The sequence below is a fragment of the Furipterus horrens genome, unplaced genomic scaffold (genome assembly GCF_987537825.1).
Source record: "Furipterus horrens unplaced genomic scaffold, mFurHor1.1.pri manual_scaffold_1, whole genome shotgun sequence".
Classification (NCBI taxonomy): Eukaryota; Metazoa; Chordata; class Mammalia; order Chiroptera; family Furipteridae; genus Furipterus; species Furipterus horrens.
Window position 1 is genome coordinate 31,154,794 of NW_028327171.1, and position 25,293 is coordinate 31,180,086.

Consider the following 25,293-nt stretch of genomic DNA (forward strand, 5'->3'; position numbering starts at 1 on the left):
TCCATTTGAAATGACAGTTATCCTTAAAATACCCGCAGAATCCACACTGTATTTCTTACATTTTTAAGTTTGTACTTTTGCCAAGAGTAAAATTAAAGTACAGAGTGAGCCAGTTTCAAGGCCATTTTAAGAGTCTGAGATTTGCTCTTTCTGACATTGAAGGACTTTACTAGTTCTATTTCACATTTGAAATCCTGAGCATACTGTTACTGAGTCATTGTGTCATATTCTGAAGATGATCATATCTGTAATTCAGAATTTAAATACAATGACCAATTGTGTGAGAACAAAATTAGTTTTTCAGTAAAGTGCAGAAAAAAATACAAAACAACAACAACAACAACAAACAAAAACTCTTTTAAGATGAATGAGCTAGGAAAATAACTTTTACTAAAATTTATCATGTAAAAATTGTCATGGAAAGAACAAAAGAACACAATCAACAACTTGTTTCCTTTGAGGTTACTTGTTCATGTGTTGTTAGTGCAATTATCATAAGAACCTGTCTACGGACTTTTAATCTTAAAAGGAGTATCCCAAAGGCAGAGAACTAGTTCACTATATGTCAGTTCACTTTTATTCTTTTCCCTAACACTAAAACCATCACAAAATTATGTTTGAGGGTTATCTGTGAATTTCAAACATACCTGTCTCCTCCTGACCTCTAACATGGTTATTCAGAATAAGTCACAACTTAGGAAGTTTTCATACTGATTCTTATCTTAATAATAGAAATCACTTGAGTCATATAGGATTATAGTTCCTTACTCGTCGGCAGCCGTCCGTCTCGAGAGACGATGGTGTAGCTTCTTAAGAGTCTATCTGCACCGCCGAGAATGGCTGTGCAGTCCGACTCGGGAGTGACACAGTATCTGTCTCCTCCCGTGTTGAATCGACATCTTGCGATGACGCTGGAGTGTCCTCTCCTGTGAAGCTGAAGCTACAGAGCCTGGGCAGGGTGATATGGAGGGTCTGCTGTTGCCCATGCAGCAGACCCCCCCTCTCTTCGCAGCTGAAGGGTCCAAGGGAAAGACGGAGTCGATACAGCTTGGCTTCAGGTGCGCCGCAGGAGTTGCCGGTGTTGACTACAACGTCGAACCGCCTTAGGGACTCCGGCTCCGGATTTTCTGTCGGGGTTTACTCCCTTAGCCTTTCCCCTGAAGAGGTATGCCGCAAGGCAGAGGAGGTTTTTTGGAGTCAGAGTTTTCCTTCTCTGATGTGCCCTGACTGGAAGATCGAACCAGCGACACTTAGCTCGCAGGCCGACGCTCAATCCACTGAGCTAAACCAGCCAGGGGTAGTTCCTTACTAAGGTAATTATTATGAATTTAATATTTTGTAATAGGTAAGTTTTATTGTTGGGGAACTTCAAATCCTTAATCTTATTTCATTTAAAAATAATATTAGAAATCAAATTACATCATCAGCTACTTATTGAACACCTACTTTTTACAAAGCTTTGTGAAGGATGCTGCGGTCAATAATATTTTTAAAATTATTTGAAATTATATTAAAGATTCTTTTTTATAGTGTTTGTGTAAGTCTAGATATTTTACAGAGATAAAACCTTCATAAACAGTGATTTCATCTTTAACAGAAAGAAGAGAAATAGAGTGGAGGAAACTAAGACTCTGATCCTATTTTTATAGAGTTGTTAAGTATAGAATCAGAATTTTAAAGTAGAATAAAATACCAAACTATTATGGTTATTTATTTGATTTTACCAAATTATAGATAGCACATGACTACTTTAAACAAATGCAAATATAATTGATCATTCATTCATTAATTTTACCAAAATAAATATAAAAACGTATTTAACCAGGTATTTTTTTAATTGACTCTACATCAGTTCACAACGTTGTCTCTAAAGTATATTTTGCTTAAAATGATAAGAAATACATTTCTGGAAGTTCTGAATTTAGGGTTCCATTTTTATTAGAGAAATAATCTATATATAAGAACGACAGTGTTTTGACTTCTGGTCAAGATGGAAGCATAGGTAGAGATGCTTTACCTCTTCATGCCAACATAGAAAGAATTACAACCAGACCTCAAAAACAAATAACAACCAGAACTGTCAGATAATAGAGCTATATGGAAGTCTGACAACTAAAGATTTAAAGAAGTTATATTTATCCAGATGGATAGGAGGGGTGGAGTTCATGGAGATGGGGTGGAGAGGCAGTATGACTTGGACAAACAGCAGCAGGAGAATGGAATGGACAGTCCCACATTCATGTGTGATGGATAAAAATAAGGAAGGACACCCTGACAGTGAGAGATCCCAGCCACAGGACAGGCTGCACAGCCCAGGGTTCCAGCACCAGGAAGATAAACCCCCATTATCTCTGGCTGTAAAATCCAGTAAGGGTTGGGGTGGCAGAAGAAACTGCTGTATTTTTGTCACTTAAAGGGCCTGCGTGGTCTTAGAATGTATGCAAACCTCAGTGTAGCAAATGGAAGGGTGCCAATGCATACGGAAGTGGGTGCAGAGACTGGAAACCGGGCAAGTGCCAGGAAATTTGTCAAAAGCCAGGCAGCAGCATTGTCCCCTCCTAAAACCCCCACCACAAATAATGCCACAAATCAGTGAAGCAGATGGCCCTGCCCTGGCAACCACTTAAGGCTCCACCCTACACAATTTACAGGTGCCTTTGCTACACAGGCCACACTACTCAGACAGGGAGTAAAAGCAGCTCCACCTAATACACAGGAACAAACATAGGGAGGCTGCCAAATTGAGGATGCAAAGAAATATGGTCCAGATGAAAGAACAGAACAAAACCCCAGAAAAAGAACTAAACAAAATAAAAATAGCCAACCTATCAGATGCAGAGTTCAAAACACTTGTGATAACGATGCTCAGAGAACTCATAGAGTATGGCCAAAAAAATAAAGGAAGAAATGAAGGCTACACAAAGTGAAATTTAAAAAAATATACAGGGAACCAACAGTGAAAGGAAGGAAGCCAGGATCCAAATCAATGATTTGGAGCAAAAGAAAGAAATAAACATTCAACTGTAACAGAAAGAAGACCAAAAAAAAAGAGGCTTAGGAACCTCTGGAACATACTGACAGCCAAATCATGGGGGTGGCAGAAGGAGAAGAGGAAGAGCAAGAAATTGAAAACTTATTTGAAAAAAAAAAAAAAAAAAACTTCTCTAATTTGGCAAAGGAAACAGACATACAATTCCAGGAAACACAGAGAGTCCCAAACATTTTGGACCCAAAGAGGGCCACACCAAAGTACATATTAAAATGTCAAAGGTTAAAGATTAAGAGAGAATCTTAAAAGCAGCAAAAGGAAAGCAGAGAGTTACCTACAAAAGAGTACCCATAAGACTATCAGCCGATGTCTCAAGAGAAACTTTGTAGGTAAGAAGGGACTGGCAAGGAGTATTCAAAGTGATGAAAAACAAGGACTTACAATCTAGATTACTCTATCCAGCAAAGCTATTATTTAGAATGGAAAGGCACATAAAGTACTTCCCAGATAAGGCAAAGCTAAAGGAGTTCATCTTCACCAAACCATTATTATATGAAATGCCAAAGGGAATTACTAAAGAAAAAGAAGAATATCAAAACTATAAACATCAGAATGACAAAAAACTCACAACTATGAACAAATGAATCTAAGAAACAAAAACAAAAACAAACTAAGCAAACAACCAGAACAGGAACAGAATCATAGGTGTGGAGATCATTTGGAGGGTTATCAGCTGTGAGGGGGAAGAGAGGGAATGGGGGAAAGGTGCAGGGACTAAGAAGCATAATTGGTAAGTACAAAAATAGACAGGGGGAGTTAAGAATAGTATAGGAAAGAGAGAAGCCAAAGAACTTTGACGCATGACTCAGGAACATGAACTAAGGGCGGGATTGCTGAAGTGAGTGGGTACTGGGCAGTGGGGGACAAAGGGGGAAAAGTTGGGACAACTATAACAGCATAGTCAATAAAAATATACTAAAAAAAGAATTACAGTGTTTCTAAATCACTAACATGGGTTCTCTAATTCAGGTGTTCCTTAGGACAATTTTACAGTGGCATTTACCATATCTTACTTTGTATGTGTTGACTCCCCAATTAGAATGTGATACCATTGAGAGCATGAATCATGCTTCTTCACATTCAGTCCATCATAGTTTCTAATTAAATGCTTTTCATCTAGGTGCAGCTTAAATACATTTGTAGAAAGGAAAGAGGAAAAGTAATAGTAAGCTAAAACTTTAAGGTGTTGTTAAGTTGATAATATGTTTTTTATATGCTTCTTCAAATGTCCAGAAATGATTCATTAGCTTTGATTGGTAAAACTAACCTACTCAATCAAATTATTTGTTTGAAAGAATATAGTTGCTTTTCAATGATAAATGAATTCATCTGTAACTCAGAAATGGTGTAAAGAGCATGGACTTTGGTATAGAATTCTAACTCAGCTGCCTATTAGCTCTGTAAGCTTGGCCAGGCTACCCAACTTCTTAAAGCTTCATTTTCTTTTCTTGTAAAAGAGGGTTGATGATGCTTAACTTCCTGATTTATTGTGAGAAGAGAATAGATTTGAATATCTACTCTGCATGCTTCTTATTCAGAGTGTGACTAATGGGTAATTAATCTTGCTAATCTTCAGATTCCCTGTCTAGTCAATGAACATTAATTAAGTCATTCAACAGATATCATTGAGCATCTAATATATATACTTATTAGATGCTCAGTGATGTATATATTCCTATGCTAGATAAAGTACAAAAATCTAGAGAGCACAAAGACAAAAAGGAGACATATTTTCATCCTGGGAGTAAAGAAAGATATCTGGATGGGGAAGATATCTGAATGAGACTTGAAATAGCAATAAACATTAGCCACGTGAGAAAATGCTTGGAGAGAGGAGAGAATAAAGGCAAGGAGATGTGAAACAGTGAGGGTTGTATGGGAATACCCAGACAGCAGGTTGATCCTTGAATGTAGAATGTACGTGAGAATGAGTGAGAATGAAACTTAGAATAGGTCCAGGCCAGAGGGGACTTCGATTTTTACTGTATTATGTAGACACTCGAAAGGTGTCAAACAAGGAGGTGACACTGACAGAATGCAGTGTAGAAAAAAAGAATTGCCGCTAAAATGTGGAGAATCTATCTAAGAGGTAAAAGGGAGGCATTACTGGAGGAAAGAACAAATTAGAAGGCTGTGACATTCACGTATATGGAAATAGCATTCTCAGTTATACAGTTGTAGTAGTAACGAGAATAATTGAGAAATATTTAGAATATAAAATAGATAAGGCTTAATGACTAGTTGGTGGTGAAGTTGAGTCAGAAGGAAAAACCAGGATAGATGTCCAAGTCTCTGGCTGTTAACTGAGGTTCTGAATGCAAGGGAAGAAGCAGGTTTTGAAGAGGAGAATAAATGATATGTTCAGGTTAGAATAAATTGAATTTGGGATTGCAGTCAGACACATCCAGCAAGCAAATGGATAAGTGAGTTTAGAGAGAGAAGAGCTAATGATAGAGATTTGAAGTATCTATAAAATATTGTATACCTTCCGAGATGAAGCTGAAGATTAAATTAGATAATGTATGTAAAGTATCAAGTGCTACATAGTTCTATGAATAAGTTAATGTGGTGGTATGTTTATCTATCTAACTCAATAAATGCAACCCCTATTCTATTCTGGGCAAAATTATCAAATGTGTCTCTTGCTTTAGCTATGGCCTGAAGTCAAAGCTTCAGCTTAACAGTTTTCTCTCGGTTTTTAAAAAAGCTTAATAAGCGGACTATCAATTTTCTAGTCATTTCTTCTCTAATCACTAAACTGTTAAAAAGTTGGCTTAATGGACCGTCCTTCCCCAGGTATAACCAAACAATTGACCTATTCTCTTGCCTCTTGTGTTAAATGTCTCCTGGTAAAAAGGTCCCTGCAAAGATCCTCCAAAACCCATTCTAACATAAGGCCTCTGATTTAGGAAATATAATTTTTAAATCTAACAATATAAAGTGAAATGAAATAATCGGGGGTGCATTCCTTAACTTTTAATTCCAACTAAGGGATCCAAGTCCTGAAAACCTTGTGAAGGATGGAAAAGTTAGAGAATAATGGGAATTGGTGACATTTTCTCCTCTCATTTTAGTCTTTCCAAAGTTTCCTCCCCAAGATTATAGAACATAATCACCCACCATTTTTAGATCACTCTATACATCTCATCTTTTAAAATTTTTACCTGTAAGGAATCAAAAGATCTTATATTTGATGCTAATTTTTAACTATATTTCTAAAGATGTATAATGAAACAAATGGTATCTCTAAAGTTTTAAATCACACTGATTAATTTAAAACATTTTTTATGTTCAAAATTTGAACTGGATCAGCTATATACTACACATCTACTCTGCCATGGTAGTAGAGAATTACATTTATTCATTGCCACAGCCTAATTATAGATATTAGGCTATAGTCTGTTGAAGTGGTTATGAGTCATTAATGGATCATGATTGCTCCCAGGGATGAAAAGAAGCCTTGTCTTTCAAAGGTGAGGATGATTGAATTAGTTCTTAATATCAAGTAGAATAATCTGAATTACATTTCTCCACTTATAGTTAAACTTTCCCTGAAAACTATGCTGTGGGTGGCACTAGGTTTTCTAGTCTGGATATGCATGTTTGCATTAGAAGGAAAGCTTTCATATGATTGATAAAAATCCCCAAGTATGTACTGCTAGCCTTCCAGGTATAAAACCTGTTTAATCCCAGCTTCAAACCCTTAAGATTATAACTGTATAGTGAATAATGTTGGGTAAATTACCTACTAGAGCAATATTTTGTGAAATGTTGAATTTATGGACAATATATCTTCAAAACTTAAAACTTTAATTTTCCTAGTGCTTATATGGTGCAATAGAAAAGACCCTGTTTATGTTCTGTTAGTTCTCCCAGGGAAAAGGAATGAAAAGTAATTTTCATTGTAATGAAATGGAAGAACTGCTCCCTTTGAACACTAAGTGGGCTATGAAGGGCCCTTCTCTGCACTGAAATGAAGGAGGTGCTAACACGGAATTCAGTGAGCTATTTCCCTCTTGTGCTGCAATTTAAAATAAGCAGCAAGAGAAGGAATGAGCTCCTTTTAAAGTTGAGGTAATGTCATCCACACATTAAGAATTTATTGCCTATAAAATTTGGGAAACTTTTGGAGTTAATACTCAGGAAGTGCTATTATATCCCTACCTGGAATGGTTAAAGGAAAAGGCAGATTCCAAAAGCCAGGAGAAAGCCCTATAACAATTCTCAAAGCTGCTCAAGCTCTATGATCTTATAATATTGCAGTCACTAAGCATTCAGTCAATTCCAAACAGTTTCATTCAAATAGGTCACCAGGAAGTTAATGACTCAAAATCTGTCAAGATTTCTTTTTCCTTTTAGATTTTGATTTAAATAAGAACATTCTCCTTTTGCCTTCCCATTAGTTTTGCATGAAGCATATCATACCTGGCCCAGCCTGTAACCAGTATTGTCTTCTTAAGAACCAGGATCTGTGAAATATCCACAGCTCCCTCTTGCCCAATAGTTAGTGTGTGGTGACAATATCCATTGAAGTCCCACACCTTTAAGAGAAAAATTAAAATCACTCTTGAGACAAGAAAAGAAAATGTCTTCTTCAATGAGTAAAACAGCACATTATAATAAGATTATTCTAAATTTTTGTCTTTCCATTCTCAACTAGAGTTGATTCACTTGGGATATGTAATAATTAAAAATTCTCTCATCATTTAAATTTAGCCATTATATTAATTACTCTATGTGTGATCATATTAGTCTATTCTAATAATATTTGATTCAAAGGCTAATAAATTAGTGCATATTTTAAGAAGGAGGCAAATTAAAATCATGAAGAACTACATTTGGAGTGTGTTGAAATCCTGTTTCTCGCTCTAAGTGTGTCTCTAAAATTTTGTTTTCCCATTCATGACACAGGGACGTTACTCCTCAGGATTGTTTGGAACTTTAAAAATCTAATACAGAACCTGAGAACATTCTTGAAACATTGTTTATAAAAGCTAAAGAGTTGAATCAACTTAGTTGTTCATTAATAAGAGACTGAACATCAGAATATGGAACATCTATACAGTAGCATATAATGTAGCCATTAAGTAGAATGAGTCACCTTCAAGTGTCTAAGTTCTGCCAAAACTAAACTGCTACAGAAACTTAAGCAATTTGCTTTATCTCCCTGGGCTTCAGTTTTCTTATCTGTAAAACTGGGATAATAATAGCACCAGCCATATTGGGGAGTGTGTGTGTGTGTACATAAGTGCTGAAACAGTACCTGGTTCATAGTAAGCATACAATAAATGTTATTTAAGATTACGATTATTGTTTGCACCTGTATGAATCAATGTCCGAACTAGGAAAATGCAGAACAGCGTGGAGAGTGACCTGCCACTGAGCACGGGTGCCCATCAGCTAGAAGCACGCATAAGAAACTTGTAACAAGGCAGCCACAAGTACGGAGTTGGGAAGAAGGGTGAGAAAGAGACTTTCTTTTCACTTTATATCTATTTTATATTTTAAATGTTATTATATGCATACATTAATTATTCAAAACATTAAATAATATAAAAAGACACTTCAAACCTTTGATAAATAGGGCAATACCTTTAAATTACATAGCTATTGGCTTTAGATGCTAAATGATGAATGAGATTGGAAAATGTCATTCATTCTTGTTTCTTCATAGAACATGGCCAGTGCAGCTGTATTTATGTGTCCTGTGCAGAGGCTGCTATATTTCAGAACTTGGTTGTGTTATTGTGATAAAGATAAATGTACCTTCAAAAGCTGTGACTATACTACTAAATTCACATTAACTTCCACGATGTCAAGGCTTAAGTTGAGACATGGAGCAGTGCACACCTCCTCACCCATTCACTTTGCTTTCTTCTACACATGGCTTGTATCCCAGCCCAACTGAAATAATACCCACTAATAGGTGTTGTGCAGATCTGACTTCCCCCACATCCTATCCAGCCCCTTAGCTGGAACTATTTCAGCAACCATTGACAAGCCTGCTCTGCCCTGGATGGCTACTTTCCAAGATATGGATAAAGGGAACCTAATTCACATATTTTACTTTTCAGTTCTGTCTCATACCCCAGGACTAGTAGAAGGGATACTTGTTTGTTCCTTTTGCTTAAGTCATTGTCTAATACTCCACTTCTAGTTATTCCTGTTTTATTGCACCTAAATTATTACAATTGAAATTATCCCACTTCTGTCACACACTTTACCAGTAAGTCCTCCCATGAATTAGATTACTTTGCTTAAACCCAAGCTTCCAATTCATGCTTGACCCATTAACCTTCCCAGAGTCCATGTTTAGCTGACTTGCAGATTCTCACTTCCCACTGACCATTACCAGCCTGGGGTTCCCTGCATGCTTGCCCCCAACTTCCATGATGTTACACCTACATAACCAGACAGCTTTCCTTTACCTTGCCTGAAGCTCACCTGAATGCATCATAAATCTTATCATGGAAGGTACATGTAATTAATACTCTTATAACTCCAGATAATGACAGAAGTTTGAAAAACATTTAATGCTTATTCAGTAAACTACCTTCTTCTTTTGCCGCAAAGTTATCACCAATCAAACCCTGTCATTACTCTCAGAGCTGAAGGGGGCAAGGAAGATTCACTAATGAGCATGATTTCAGACTGTATCTAGCTTTGCATGAAAATTTGATCATTTTTTTGAAAAGTAAAAACAGCACATTCTTCCCATAAGAAATTAAAAATTGTTACAAAATTAAAAAATAAAGCATAAAATCATGTTAGTTTAAGATGAATAATAAGATTGTGATTGTTCCTCCTTCCTTCTTCACTATCTCACCTTTACATAAAAACACAAATCACAAAATGGGAAGATATTAAAATACTAATTTTCTGAAAAACTTGCCTCTATGCTATATTTAAAAGTTTACTTACTTGCCCTGATTTCTCATTCTATAAATTGAGAAAAAGAAAACTAGAGACATTAGCTAAAGCCCATAAAAATTATTCAAGCCTCTTATTCTCCAAAGGAGTTCTCTCTCCAGAGCACTGGAAAAAACCTTTCTGAAATAAGTAAGCCAAGTTGTGTTTTCATTTTAAATAATTTACTCAGAAAAATCATTTATTCATTTTTCCCACAGAGGTGTATTTTCCTAACAGCTTTGTTATTAGATGGTTTGGGTTATTTAGCTCTTCTTATCTTGTCTCATCTCTCTTCTTGCAAGGCCAAAAAGGCAAAAATAAATATAGCCATTGCTGTGTCTCCTCTCACAATATTCCAGCCCACTCACATCTGGATAGAAAAGCATCACTCTGTTCGCACCTTAATAGTTCCATCTGTGCTGCCAGTCAAAAGCCGCGTCTCATTTGCATCAAGGGCCATAGTGTTGATTTCTGCATTTCCATGGCAACCAGTAAATTGTTTGACTTTCTGCCCATTGTCTATCATCCAAAAGGAAACAGTTGACCCCACATCAGAGCTGATTACCTAAGAGAAAATAACATTGCAAAGAAGTTAAATATAGTCCCAGAATCCAACATTTTTATTTCAATAAGAATATCTAACTTGTGTGTTTTCCCTAATGGGATCCCCCAGCATAGACACTTTTGAAATGCATTTTCTTTCTTTTTGTTGAACTGATAACATTTCAATTTCTAGGCCAGAACTCAGGTAATAAAGTCATGATTCTCTTTATGAGAAAAAGATAGGAATCTACTTCCCTTACCCACCATTCAGCTCAGTGTCTAGAGGCCATCCTGAAATCCAATCTTACTGAAAATAAACTTATAAATCCTTTGCATTTAAATGAAAAAGATGATTTTATTAGTCATGCAATCTGACACTATTTACTATATGAAAAGACACATTTTATTACAAATCACTTTCCATTTAGCATTCAGAAAAAAAACCACTATCAGCCATTATGGGGAAAAGTTAATTTCAACAAATTGTTAGGGCTTGTGCTTTTGATGCCATTAGTCCCTTTCTTTATCCCTTCTCAAGGTCCAACAGCTGAACACTGTTATTAATGGGTCACTAATAAGAAAGAACACAAGAAGGTTAAATATATATCTGCATGTACACTCCAAGAGGAAGGCAACAAAATAAATGCTAGTAGGGACAGAATTATATATAACAGTTCAACACTGAGAAATCTTATAGTGGCAAGTAGATTGCTAATTTCAGCTCTAGGCATTTCAGCACCTTTTAAAAGATTTATAGGTTAAGACTATCTCACCAACAGGACTTCAGGACCTGAAAGATGAAAGGAAAAAGAACCACTAACTCTATAAATGTGTAGGTAGGAAGTCACCTGAAGCAACAGCTATTTTGAGAAAATTTAAAGTATGTCTTTATCAGCTTAAGTATTGATTACCATTGTATAAATTTATTTAAAAATATGTTAAATTTGAGTGTCAAATTTTCATAATTAAATGGGGTAAAGCTTGTCAAATGTACATTGAGTAGGGATGGGTAGCCGGCCATCAGTCAGGCACACAGTCCGTCATTCTGCGGGCACACCCTGAGCCTCCACTCTGTGCCCAGCTCCATGATGGCAGTGGGTTCACTGATGAATCCCTGCTCTCAAGGAGTCTTCAAAATAGTGTGATCTAGCACTTTAATGATCATGCCGTGTAAATAACTGTGTTTCTGTTTGTTTGGGTTTGTGCAATATGCCTGGTGGTTTAAGAGCAGTGGTCCTGGAGCCAGGGTGCCTGAGTTTGAATGTCAGTTGTCTGACCTTGAGCTCATTGCTTACCCTCTCTAAGCTCTAGGTTCCTCACCTAGAAACTAGAGAGAATCATAGTAACTACCTCAAACTGTTTTTAAGAGGTTTAACTAAGCTAATGTTTGTAAAACACAGGGCATGACATACAATAAATAGCCATACGAATTAGCTAGGGTTACTATTCCGCACCTGAAGCCAAGCTGTATTGACTCCGTCTTTCCCTTGGATCCCTCAGCTGCGAAGAGAGGGGGGGTCTGCTGCATGGGCAACAGCAGACCCTCCATATCACCCTGCCCAGGCTCTGTAGCTTCAGCTTCACTGGAGAGGACACTCCAGCGTCATCGCAAAATGTCGATTCAACACGGGAGGAGACAGATACCGTGTCACTCCCGAGTCGGACTGCACAACCATTCTCAGCGGTGCAGATAGACTCTTAAGAAGCTACACCATCATCTCTCAAGACGGATGGCTGCTGACGACGACTATTCCATTTAAGCTTTATTTGTCTGAACTTTTATTTGGGTTGATACCACTTTGTATATCCAAATAAATTTAACAGAAATATGTTTTTTAAGATGTTATTTATTTTTTAGAGATAGGGAAAGGGAGAGAGAAAGAGAGGGAGAGAAATATTGATGTGCGGGAGTTACATTGATCAGTTAGTTGCGTCTTGCATGCCCCTTGCTAGGGATTTGGCCCACAACCCCAGGCATGTGCCCTGGCTGGGAATCTAACTAGCAACCTTTTGGTTCATAGGTTGGCACTCAATCCACTAAGCCACACTAGCCAGGGCTAACATAAATATTTTAATATCATATTTTCTTCCAGCCATGACAGGGAATATAAACAATTATAATTTTATAAATCAGATTTATAGATGTACATTAAGATTTCAAATTATATCCTACTTGTGAATATTTCTCATAATTGCTTAGGAACTTTTATTGTATTCATTAAAGACAAAAGCATGAAAATATAATTTTCTAAGCATGAGAAAATTTTGATAGTAGTCTTTGAAGAAATGGCTAAAGGTTGTAAAATAATTTTATTATTTCTATTCAAAAAGCAATTTTTGAGCACCAATTACATGCTAAACAGTTTAATCCTAAAAGATGAGCATTCCCTGACAGAAATTAAAAAATCAAAATAAAATAAGGTTATATTGAAAAAAAGACTTGCTTACTTGTTCAAGACTGGCTCCAGCCACATTGCAAAGCAACTAATCATCCACTTCACCACTATTATCTAATGGAGACATTCAATTAAAAATTAGTAACATTCACTTCTTGATGCTTGCCTGCCTGAGCTCCAACACATTATTCATTAGTGTTCAGCACCTTTCTGTACTCATGTAACAATTTCTCATGAAATCTGAATCAATAATGACAACAGTATATAATCAGTTGTATAGAATTTTACAGCAATCTGCCTTAAGGTGCGAGCTTCACGAAAACAATGTGCTGAAAAACAAGGACAGACTGTGTCACAACACACAACCAGTATTAACCAGAATCGACAGTCACTGTGACAATGCAGAATACAAGAACAACAAAGCAGGTGAAAAGACTTTCTGAGTTTGGTGAGGGAAGATTGCCTTTAACATCACTTGGCAGATGAAGGACATGGTGTAACTGTAAGATGGAGGGGACTCTATTCTTAGCAAGCTGTTTTTATTGGTAATAAAGCCAAGGAAGAAGTATTGGTATCACATCTATATGCCACATTCTGATGATATCAAATCTCTTTAAGTTTCCACTTCCGTCCTGGCTGCTGCTCATAAATGAGGCATCAGCCAATGAGGGCAGGGCCCTGGCAGTTTGCAGAGCAGAAATGGCCTGGTTTCTATAACTACGACACTCCATGGCATTAGGCCTCATGAGCAAATCCTGGTTCTCATGGGAGCATGCTCCACCTTCTGTACCTGAGTTAATAACTGTTTAGGAATGTAAGGGTCTTTTTATCTCTCTCATCTGAAGCTGTCATGGCCAATCAGACAATATGAAGAGATGTGACACTATGTCCATTTCCCCTAATTGTCTTCTTGCTATGCCAACGCAGTAGGCATTTTAGCTGTCTTTTATATACATACCAATCTGAGATCTAAGCAAGAAGAGGAATCAAAAATTAGCAGTGGATGGCGCTGGCTACCACGGTACCAGGACATTCGATTGAATTTTTGTTTTATAACTTTTTTAGTCAATGCTGTTTATGGTCCCTTAATATAAAGAAGATTACCTCTTTTATTTCTATTTTGCATCACATCTCTGTAAGTTACATCTAAGTAAGTAGCGAAGTGAGGAGAATGATAATATCTTAGAGTCCTTACGAAGGCTTCAAATACTTTAAGGCAGTCATTCTCCATTAATAAATCTTATTTATTGGCTATCACCTCTTCTTAGATTAATTTGTAATATGCTCTTTCAAGTTCATTCCTTAAATTTATGGAACACCTATCGCATGCAATGCAGAGTATCTAGGCATTGGATATACAGCAGTGAAAAATTCCTGTCCTTCCATCTAGTGGGAGAAGTCAGGGAGGATGTGACCAATTAGAAAAAAATAAATTGTATGCATGTATATATATAAAGTGGTAAGCATTATAAAGAAAAATATATTATTGAGAAGTAAGTAAAGATCACTTGGGAGTTGGTGCAAAACTGGGGACTCGTTTGAGGAAAGATGTGACCGAGGGGAAGGAGGAAGCCATACAGATACCTGGGTGAAGAAGGTTCCAGGGGAAGGAAATGGCATGCAAAGGCCCCAAGGGAAAATGTCCTTGGCATGCTCAAGGACTGGCAAGAAGGCTAACAAGGCTGAGGCAGAGTGAGGGGAGGAGTCATGGGCTGTGATCATCTGCGGTCATTGTACAGGCATTCCAACACTCCTGAGGTCACCAGGCACCCACAGCAACCAGGGGACAAATCAGAAAAATATCATTTCCCTTTCTTTGACTAATAATTATGTACCTTCTACCTTTGTGTAGTGAGCAGTCAGCTAGTTCCTGAGACCCAACCAACCCGGTCACCACAGTTATGTATCTCAGGTGAATAAACTGAGTGATTATGCCCACGAGACCTCTTGTCTTTTCCGATATAGTCTTTCCTCTAACTCAGGCCACCTTGCGGTGGTCTCCACTGCTTAGGCACCAAGGAATTACACAGAGGACACGCAAATATGACATGCTGCTGAACAAGACTTAATCCGCACAATTATGCACACAGGATTAATAATGAATATAACATCACTAATATCAATCTATAAGGGGGTAATGAACCCAAAAGTCCCAAGAGTCCAAGTCCAGCTTGTGGTCCCTTGGATCCGGGAGACAGAGAGGATGGTCAGCATTGTGCACAGCAGACTCCAGGATGTCCATGTAAAGCACTGAAAACTCTTTGACTCTAAACCCCCACCACCTCCCTCATTATTAAAACAATCTGAGAAAAAAAATACTTCAAAAATTAGTTGAGACAGCATTGGACTCCCAGGTTCCCGTTCTGCATGTTCAGAATTCTTCAGCCCATAAGTTAAAAGATGAACAAACCAAAAAACCAACAACTCTTCTTAGATCAATATAAGAAATGAAGTCACAGGGCAAATGACTGCCCCCAAAATCAGAAAGACTAACAAGCAAATAAAGTCACAAAGTATCAAAACTCAGGAACTGGAAACCACCCCCTATCCCCCCCACCCCCGGCAGAAGGACCAGGATAGGAAAATGGCAACTGCAATTGACAAACGCCAGAGGCTCAAGGTGGTCGAGTCTGAGAGTTAAAGTTCCAGGGGGAGCCAGTCACTGGGGGACAATTTTATGTTTTGTTTTGAGGATGTCTACCATGTTTTTGGGGTAAATATTGAAGAAAAATCCTCTTGTACTCCTGGCAGGGGCAGGAGAAAGAAACTATTTCTAAATTTGTCAGAGTACTCCGTTCATCTTAACAAGGTCTGCCCTCAGGGGAAACTATTTAACCAGAACTTAACCTGCTAGGGTTTTTTTTTTATCAGAGGCTAATTAACCTGGGGAAGGGAAATAACCAAATTCTAGCTGCCTGTCACCTTCCTGTCCTACCCAAGAGGGAGCGGGGGACAACTGAGAAGCCTATATGAAAGTCACAGTCCAGAGGCACTGGCTCACTAAGGAACCGAGACCTAATCATAGGGTTCGAGAAAGCTCCACTTCCCCCCACATGTCGTCACTACACTTATAAAGGCCTATTCACAGAAGTTGCGTTTACTCAGCGTATCATGTCCAATGATGAAAACAAAACAAAACAAAACATACTAAATGGCAAGAAATACAGTTTGAGGATACAGAGCAAACATCTGACTCAGACATGGCAAGGATGTTGGAATTATCAGATCAGGGAATTAAAATAACTATGATTAATATGCCAAGAGCTCTAATGGGTAAAGTAGATAGCACTGATTCTAAACTGATTCTAAAGATGACATAGAGAGGCCAGACCCAGATGAGCCAGCACAATACTGCAGGAGAAGAACAAAGTCAAGAGACTGACACTACCCAACTTCATAATGTATTATAAAGCTGCAATAATCAAGACAGCATGGTATTGGCAAAAGAATAGACAATAGATCACTGAAACAGAATAGAGAGACCAAAAATAGTGCCACACACATATAATCAACTGAGCTTTGATCAAGAAGCAAAAGAAGTACATTGCAGAAGGCAGTCTTTTCAGCAAATGGTGCTGGAACTATGGACAACCACATGTTAAAAAAATAAAGAATCAAGATACAAACTGTTTAGCCTTCAGGAAATCTAATTCAGAAGGGATCACAGATCTACATTTAAAACAAAAACACTATAAAACTCAAGGAAGATAACACAGGAGAAAATTTAAACAACCTTTGGTTTTGCAATGATTTTTTAGATAAAACACTAAGGGACTAGTCCATGAGTGAAATAATTTATAAACTGGACTTCATTAAATTTAAAAATCTCTGTTCTGCTCTGCAACACACACTGTCAAGAGAGTGAAAGGACAAACCACAGGCTGAAAGAAAGTATTTGTAAAAGACACATTCTTGAGGTACTATTGTCTAAAACATACAAAGAACTCTTAAAATTCAACAATGAGAAACTAAAGAACCCGTTTAAAAAATGGGCCAAAGACCTTAACGGACCTCAACGAAGAAGATGGGGCATAGTGAAACAATAATGTGATGCCTCACACGAGAACGACATAAATCTGGAACACTGACTACACCAAATGCTGATGAAGATGTGGAGCAATGGAAACATTATTTCACTGCTGGTAGGAAAGCAAAATGGTATGGTCACTTTAGAAGGCAATTGGCAATCTTTTTATAAAACTAAACATGATCTTACCCTACAATCTAGCAATCAGGCTTCTTGAAATTTACCCCAAAGAGTGAAAACTGAGGTCCACACAAAAGTCTGCATGCAGATGGTTAGCAGCTTTATTCATAATTGCCATACTCAAAAGCAACCAAGACATCCTTCAGTAGGTGAATGAATAAATAAACTGTGGTACATCCACACAATGAAGTATTTAGTGCTCTAAAAAGAGCTTCCAGGCCATTAAAATGTATAGAGGAAATGTAAATGCCTATTACATACTATTGAGTGAAAGAAGCCAGTCTGAAAAGGTTACTTACTGTATGATTCCAACTATATGGCATTCTGAAAAAGGCAGAAGTATGCTGACAGTAAAAATAGGTTTAGAGGAGGAAGGTTGGAAGACAAGGTGGAGAATAGAAGACTTTTAGGACAGTGAAATTACTCTATATGATGTTATAATGGCAGACACATGTTATTATATATTTGTCTGGACTTACAGAATGTAAAATAGCAGCTGTGAACCTTAATGGATACTGGTTACATTTGGTGATAAGGATGGGTCAATACATGTTCCTCCGTTGTAACAAATGTACCACTCTGGTGGAGAATGTGAGTAACTGAAGGCTGTGCCTGTGGGAGGACAGAGGGTTATGGGTATTTCTGAACCTTCTCAGTGTCGTTATGAACCTAAAAGTGCCCTTTGAAAAATAAATAAGGAAAACCACAGCTGAGACTGTAATGATATGATAGGTTGAGGAAGGAGTCCTCTCCTACCCTGCTCATAGATTTAATTTGGCTTTTATGGAGAAGATTTGACAGTATCTATCAAGGTTACTGACATAAATAGTTTCTGACCAGTTCCAGGAATTTATTCCACAGATATGTCCTCACTTGCAGTAAAATTTGTGGGTTCAAGGTTAAAAACTACTGCATTACTTGTAATAGAAAAATATCAGCATTAACCTAAATGCCTATAAGAACTGATTAACACAAAGCCTCCTAGACCCATGTAATGGAGTACCATAGACTGGGAAAAAGAAAGAGTATAATCTTTAGATAAGGAGAGAAAATGATCTGTAAGCTGTATCATTATGTGATAAAATCAATGCACAGAGCAATGTTTCTGTGCATATAACATGCTACCATTTGTGTAAACAGCACTTAAAATAAGATGCTCTTAAAGTTAATAATTATATGTATTTAAAAGTGAGTATACATCATATTTACTTGTGTATGAATAGAAAAGCCCTGGAAGGGAGTTTATGAAACATAAAACTGGTTGCCTCCAGGGGACAAAACTGAGTAGGTAGACGCAGGGATGAGAGGGAAATTTCTCTGTACATCCTTTTGTTCTGCTGAGTATTGTAACACTGGGATGTGTTATTCCTTCCAAGCGAATCACATTTAAATAAACGTGTGTGTGCATGTCTGTGTGAGCGCATGGTTAGGTTTTGGTGTAACCTTAAGACTAGGGTACTTCCCATGTCTCCATCTAGTGATGAGGCCTCATAGGCTCAGACTGACATGAAATGAAGACTGAAATTTTCATGCAGAAAAGCCACATTAACACAACAGAGATCCCTTGGAGCCCAGCAATGAGGCAGGCAAGTGTTTGTCCACTTCTGTTCAAAAGACAAACTCACTAATTTACGAGGTATGACGCCTTGTAAGATGGAGATAAGCTTCCCTTAAGTTTATCAGCCTACCTTTTCTTAGATTCTGTAATTACAAAGGGAACTACAAATTTAATTATTTAGACTCTCAAAGATCTCAATTCTCCAAAATAACGTTGTATAGAAAGGATGACAAAAGATGCACTGTTACTAAAAAATTATACCCCAGTCTCACTTCTAATGAATGGCGTGGTGTTATGTTTCTTGTGATAGTGTGGGAGTGAGCATTAGTCTTCAAGAAACAGTGTCACTCTAGATGATGTGAGGAAGGGCTAGACTTCACATTATCAAAGCCCACATCTCGTGCTGGGGATGAAACCCCACCCAGGGTCTCAGGAGCCCTGCAGGAGACAGCCAGGCAGCGCTGTCTGCCGTGTCTCTTTATGTAACCGTGTGTGTGATGAGTATGTTTACACTTAGAGACTGGATAAAATGGTAAGTTATGAGAAGCAATTTGTGTATCAAATTATATACTATGCATATATTTTAACCTAGAAGTCATTTCTAAGATTTTACCCTAGAGAGCTAAAGTCATGAGCGTGAATGCAGTTATGTACAAAAAAAATTGTAATAGCAAAATTCTCATCAAGGCAAATTGCTCAGTAAATGATGATACATACCTACAGTGGGATATGTGCTGCCTTTTAAAAATGATGAAATAAATCTACACCCAGGTACAAGGAAATACATTTCAATCTATTATTGAATAAAAAGTAAATTACTGAACCATATTTATGTAAAATACTCTACGCACAGAAACATATTTAGAACGTGGTGATGTTTAGTTTTTTTACTTGAGCTTTACTGCATTGTTTTAATTTCTTATTGGTATGTAATATTTTATAAAAATTAAGTTATTTCAATAACAAAATAGTAAAGAGTATTTTCTGTCAAAATTTGATGACACCTAATTGTCTAAGGAGACTATAAATGTGTTCCAGGTACAAAACAAACTGAAACATTATCTATTTTACAAAAACACATTACCACATTAGGGTGAGAGCTATAGTAATAACTCCAAAACTTTATCCGTCATGTTTACATCTACAAATACATTTTTTAAACTTTCCTAAAATTCATGAGTTTTTAAGAAACACTTTATTTAAGAACTCAGTGCAAAGACATTTTATTAGAACTCCCTACAGGATATTGAGTTACTTTGATTCTTTCAAAATTGTGCATTCCAGGGACTCCCTCAACCTGCCCCAGCTTGTTTTGCTGCTGGCTGTGAAGGCAAGTTTGCAGGGTGAAACAAAGCACATGGTTCTTTCTAAGAGGCTTTGCGTGGCTTACCATCACTTTCTTAGATTAGATGCCAATGTGAAAAGCAGGACCAATAAAATGGCATCAGTCCGATCAAGATAGCATAATGTATATAAAACAAAGCAGAGTCACTCTTGTCAACTAAAATGGCTGTCAGTCAGCCATGACACTTTGGTTCAAGAGGAAAACTACCTAAGTCAGAGCACACCCATCTGGCAAGGAGACACAGCTAAGGTATCTGTGTATGTAATCAGAGTAGCCATGTCTGTAGAGTGGGACCACCCATAGATAGGATCCTTGTGAAATTTCACAGTGGCATCAGGGGTGCCAAGCAGAACAGCTATGTACCACCCATGGCCTCTGAGGCAAATCCCCCACTTGGCATCAGGGGTGCCAAGACATTTATCAAAAGGCCCAGAAGGCTGGAACACACCACTTTCAAGGTATAACTGAGGCACGTTTCAGACCGCTGCTGAGACAGCCGAGCTCCACACACCAGAGTTCTGCTCCATGCTGTGCTGATCTCCATGGGCATTGACTGCCAGAAGCTCAGCTCTACTGCCCACCTGACTCCAGAGATCCTTCCTTGCAAGACATTGACAACTCCCTTGTCCACTGTGCTGTCTCCCCGACTTGCAGACTGAGATTCTGGGTCTTGAGTTCATTATCTTCCACTGATTACTGTGTGTGTGTGCTATATGTCTCTCAGGCTGTTAAGAGTATGAGTAGGATATTAATGCATGTTGATGTTTTACTTTGAGTGAACCTGTATTCAATAAAAGCTGAGTGAACAGCATAGTTGCTGTGTGTGACTCTCGTCTATTCTTCGGTGCCAGATTGCTCAGCAAATAGCCAAGCAATTGCCTGGATGACTTACAGGAAAGACTATATCTCTAACCTACACTCATGACAGCCAGGGCACCAAAAGTCAGAAAGATAAAGAAAAGTCACAAAAATGTGCCAAGTTGCTTTTATATAGGGATTGCGTTAGGTCCCCACAGAAGTCAAATAGATTTAAATAATACTAATAAGTCAGCAACATTTGAAGTGACAACAGAAAAAAAGGTTTTTCATTAATTTCAGACAAATAAAAAGTCTTCAAAAGCAACACCAAACCAGATAACCAAAGAGCAAGCATCAGTGGACTGAAAAATCATGGCTTTCTTTTCAGCTTAGAATGAGAAATGGCAATCATTGACCAAACCTAGCAACTGAGCACCTATTTGGTGCTAGAAGAATGTTAGGAGTTGTTGGAAAATACAGAAATGGAAGACAAGGATCCTTCTCTAACATTAAAAACACAGGAGGAGAGGAAAATAAGAGTTAAGTGTTTAACTAGAAAACAACTACAAAAACAGCCCATGCTCAGAAAGGGGTGAGATAAGCATGTCCGGGGCTGTCCTTGGAGATTTGGGGACCTGAGGACCAAAGTCGAGCTCTAGAACTAAATGTTTATGAGCAGAAACTGCAATGGCTGAGAAGGGACCGGACCAACAACTTCCTCACCTCAGGGGTATTCCTGAACAGAAGCCCAATAGAGACAACACCCAGTTCAGGGTCCCCTCCATCTTCCTAACTTTTCCTAAGCTCTGCTTCCCTGTGACTCATGGTTAAAGAAAGATTAAGGAATATCAAGAAGTTAACAAGCAAAAGAAGTGTCATAAAGCATCAACATTCAACCTGAGAAACACGAGGGGCCCAGGGGAGCCTTGCTAGGGCTGGCCACTTAGAAGGAAGGAGCTGCTTCCGAAAGACAGGCCATTGCAAGGATTGCTGGTGAGAGATATGCCACTGTTTTGGTGTCTATGCCCCCACAAGCACCCATATTTTTAAAAGTCAGTAAATTGAAGCTTAGGCATGGTAAGTAATCTGCCCAACATTTGAACTCTGATTTCTCTAACCCAGAGGTTCTCAAAATTTTGGATCTTGGGGTCCCTTTACACTCTTCGAATTATTGAAGAATTCAAATAGCTTTTATGCATTTGGAAGACATAGATGATAGATAGACAGATACATACATGCATACATATATACATACATAGATAGATTATGAAATTTACATTGTTAGAAATTTAAACTGGGAATTTGTTAAAACACAGGAGTACAAAAGCACACATTCCTTTGGGCATCACAGCAATGATGTCATCACTCATCACGTAGCCTCTTGAAAACCCCACTCTACACTGATGAGAAATGAGCGTGAAAAAAAGCAAACAACAAATTAATATTGTGAGGAAAATAATTCTGATCTGGCAGAATCCCTGAAAGGATCTCAGTTTCCTGGGGTCTGAGATCACTCTGAGAATTACTGTTTTATTGCCAAGTCTGTATGTAATAATTTTTCCAAGACCAGACTGTGGTACCTCCAGTGAATGACCTTCATGATCTTTAAGCTCCCTTTACTGCTTCAGTTCCCACATTGGCCAAGTGTTCCCCAATGGGCCACACCAGAATAAACCCTCTCCCCATAAACACACTGTAAGCGCTCAAGCCTCTTTGCAGGTGCTCAAGTTGTATTTTCTGTTTGAAACTATCTCCTTCTCCTTTGACAGATTCTCACTCTAGCTTTCAGGTTTCTGTTGAAATATCACCCACTCCAGCCCCAGGCAGAATTGGTGACTTTCCATGAGCAACACTTTGCTCTTACCTCTCCTTCATTATACTGAATTCCACTGCTGCCTTGTGAGTTGGTAATGTGTCTGCTTCCCCTTTCTTTATCCCACAATCCCGTCCTGAGGACCCACCGAGCAATGAGCACCAGGAAGACACCCTAGACCTGCCATTAAAGACTGAGTCTCCCTCAGTCCTGGATCCTGGTTTTTCTTTCTTTTTTTTTTTCATTGTTTTCATACCTTTTTTTTAAGTATACTTTATTGATTATATTGTTACAATAGTTCCAATTTTTTCCCCTTTGCTCCCCTCTGCCCAGCACCTTCCTCCCCCAACAATCCTCCCCCACCAAGTCCATGCCCATGGGTCGTATATACAAGCTCTCCAGTCTCACCCTTTCATATATTCTTCTTCTTCTTTTTAAATAATTAATTAATTATTTTAACAATAAAAAATAACAATCCCTCCCTCTCAGACTTAAGACCCTTTATAATCTTATAAAGGACAATGGGAGAAGGTCTCGAGCTCCTCTAGCTGCTTCAAGCTGGACATGGTCGTCGTCCTACCTACCCTTGGGTCCAGAAGTCCCTAATTAGAGTGGGGGTGTGGAGGGGAGGGTGGCCTTCCCACATGGGGATGGATAGTGCAGACTCCAGGTAGGTTGGCTGTTCCCAGACAACAGCATGCTTGATTTAACAGGTTAAAGCTTTTTTATTTGCTTTGTCTAATTATTCTAAAGTAATAAATATCACTGGTTGATCACACTATGGGTGATACTGTTTTCTTTTACTTGACTGCCAATACATTTTTATACTTACAAATGTAATACAATGCTAAAGTGTTTCTTTATAGCTTAGAAGCTAATAGTTGGGAAGCACTTATGTATGTGGTACACAACTCTATGTGCTTTATATACATATTAATGCTTTTGATTATTTATACTATTAACAGAAAAAATAAAGAGGTGTGAATACTCAACTCAATTGTACAGTAAATCTTTCTACATTGTATACTATATATGCATATTCTATCATTGCCTATAATTCACATATATTCATGTTATCTTGGCTTTATCTTCACATCTTAAATGGAAGATTACAGATCTCCTTTGTGTCCCAATTTCCTGAATTCCTCAGAGAATATTGCTCATCTTACGGCCAGACAATAGAGGATCTTGACATCTAAGCACAAACCCATCTTTTTAACTTTGCAGATCTCAATTAGCAAAATGTTCTCCTGGAAACAATACATTGCTCAGTGGCCCCCTGGGAGCCGTATTGACTGGTTGCCATCATAAAGTTCAGTAAAACATTTATAGTGGAACAATTCCCGCAGGCGGAATTCAAAACACTGTTTTTTAAAGGATTTTTATCTCCTAGAATAATCAGAAAACAGAATGCTTGAAGTAGCGACAGGACACAGTACTCATTACTAACAAAGAGCTTTCCTCCCCTCGCACAAAATTCAAACTACTAGTGTCTGTCTGACTGCAGAAGCTCCTGCAGAAGGGAAGGCAGGAACGGGTTGGAGTTTTTGTTTAATTGTCTGCAAGCCGGATCCTGGCGATCTTCTGGGCCCCTGCTGTGCTGTCACTATCATGCCTGAGGAGATCGTGGCAGCGGACGGGGCCGGCTCCCTCTCCGCTCCCCCTAGACTGGCCCTCACTGTCCGCTAAGAAGGCCCGTGGTCTGGGGGCATCTCCGTTCCAAGGGGCCGGCTTACTCATTGACATGCAGGTAGCGCTCCCGTAAGCAAAGCTTCATTAAAGGGGCGGGAGACAAACAGCACTCAGGCTGCATACCAAGTGGCACCGCATTTAACGGAATCGTTTCATTATGAATACATTCTGGGCTGCCACTGTGAGCCACTGGTGTAAAATATGCTGGCAAAATGGATCTCTGCTAATTACATTTCGTGAATATTTTAGAACTTTCTACGGGGATACAGGAAGATGGTGTTCATAAAAGAAAATTTTACAACCAGATTTACCTGCGTTTGCCATCAAGACCCAAGCACGCAGGTAACAAAGATAAATTCAATCACATTACATGTTGTGTTTGTTTTAGCTGGAATATTGTCATTTCCGTAACTATCAATGCTGCTGTGGTCACAGGCAGAAATGAAATCATCTTCAAATCCACCCGAACACACATTATTGCAGAAAAGCACACGCCTATTAACTCATTTCTTTCCCACATTTCTTTTCCTATATTTGTTCTCAGTAACTTTAGATGGAGGTAAGGAAATGAGCCTCTGCATGTGGGGACATGCTGGGAGAGTGACAGACAAGCATTGTTACCTGCTTCAGGACTGAACTGTAAAGGACACAAGTGACTGCATTCTTGTGGCTTCTCACCCTCTGGCTGGCTTCCCTTTCCATTGCCAACAACACTAGCTGGTGATTAAATGAGATGAAAAGTCGACCACGGGCTTCGTCAAAGTGGAAGAGGCATCTGAGGTCCTGAGTTCCGGGGACAGGACACACTATCCGCTGGATGGATAGCTGGTGCTGAATATCCCAGAGTCTCAAAACCTGGAGGGAAAGTGGTCAAGGCATATGAATAAGTCAGGAACAGTTCTAATTTTTCAGCCAAATTGTTTTCTGCTTCATCCTCGTCCCCGGGCTGACAGCTGTTTCCTCCAGAGTGCTCTAATTATTCA

At 38.4% G+C, this 25,293-nt stretch overlaps 1 protein-coding gene across 1 annotated transcript in view; it reads right to left on the minus strand.

Annotated features, from left to right (window-relative positions):
- The window catches only part of WDR49 (WD repeat domain 49), a 131,510-nt gene that overhangs the window by 43,401 nt on the left and 62,816 nt on the right, over positions 1–25,293 (minus strand). Inside the window, exons 7-9 of the mRNA XM_090273497.1 lie at positions 24,932–25,165; positions 10,359–10,523; positions 7,475–7,590 (exon numbers count right to left, since the gene is read on the minus strand). Of these exons, the coding sequence (XP_090129623.1) occupies positions 7,475–7,590; positions 10,359–10,523; positions 24,932–25,165 (515 nt within the window). The remainder of the gene's footprint in view (positions 1–7,474; positions 7,591–10,358; positions 10,524–24,931; positions 25,166–25,293) is intronic.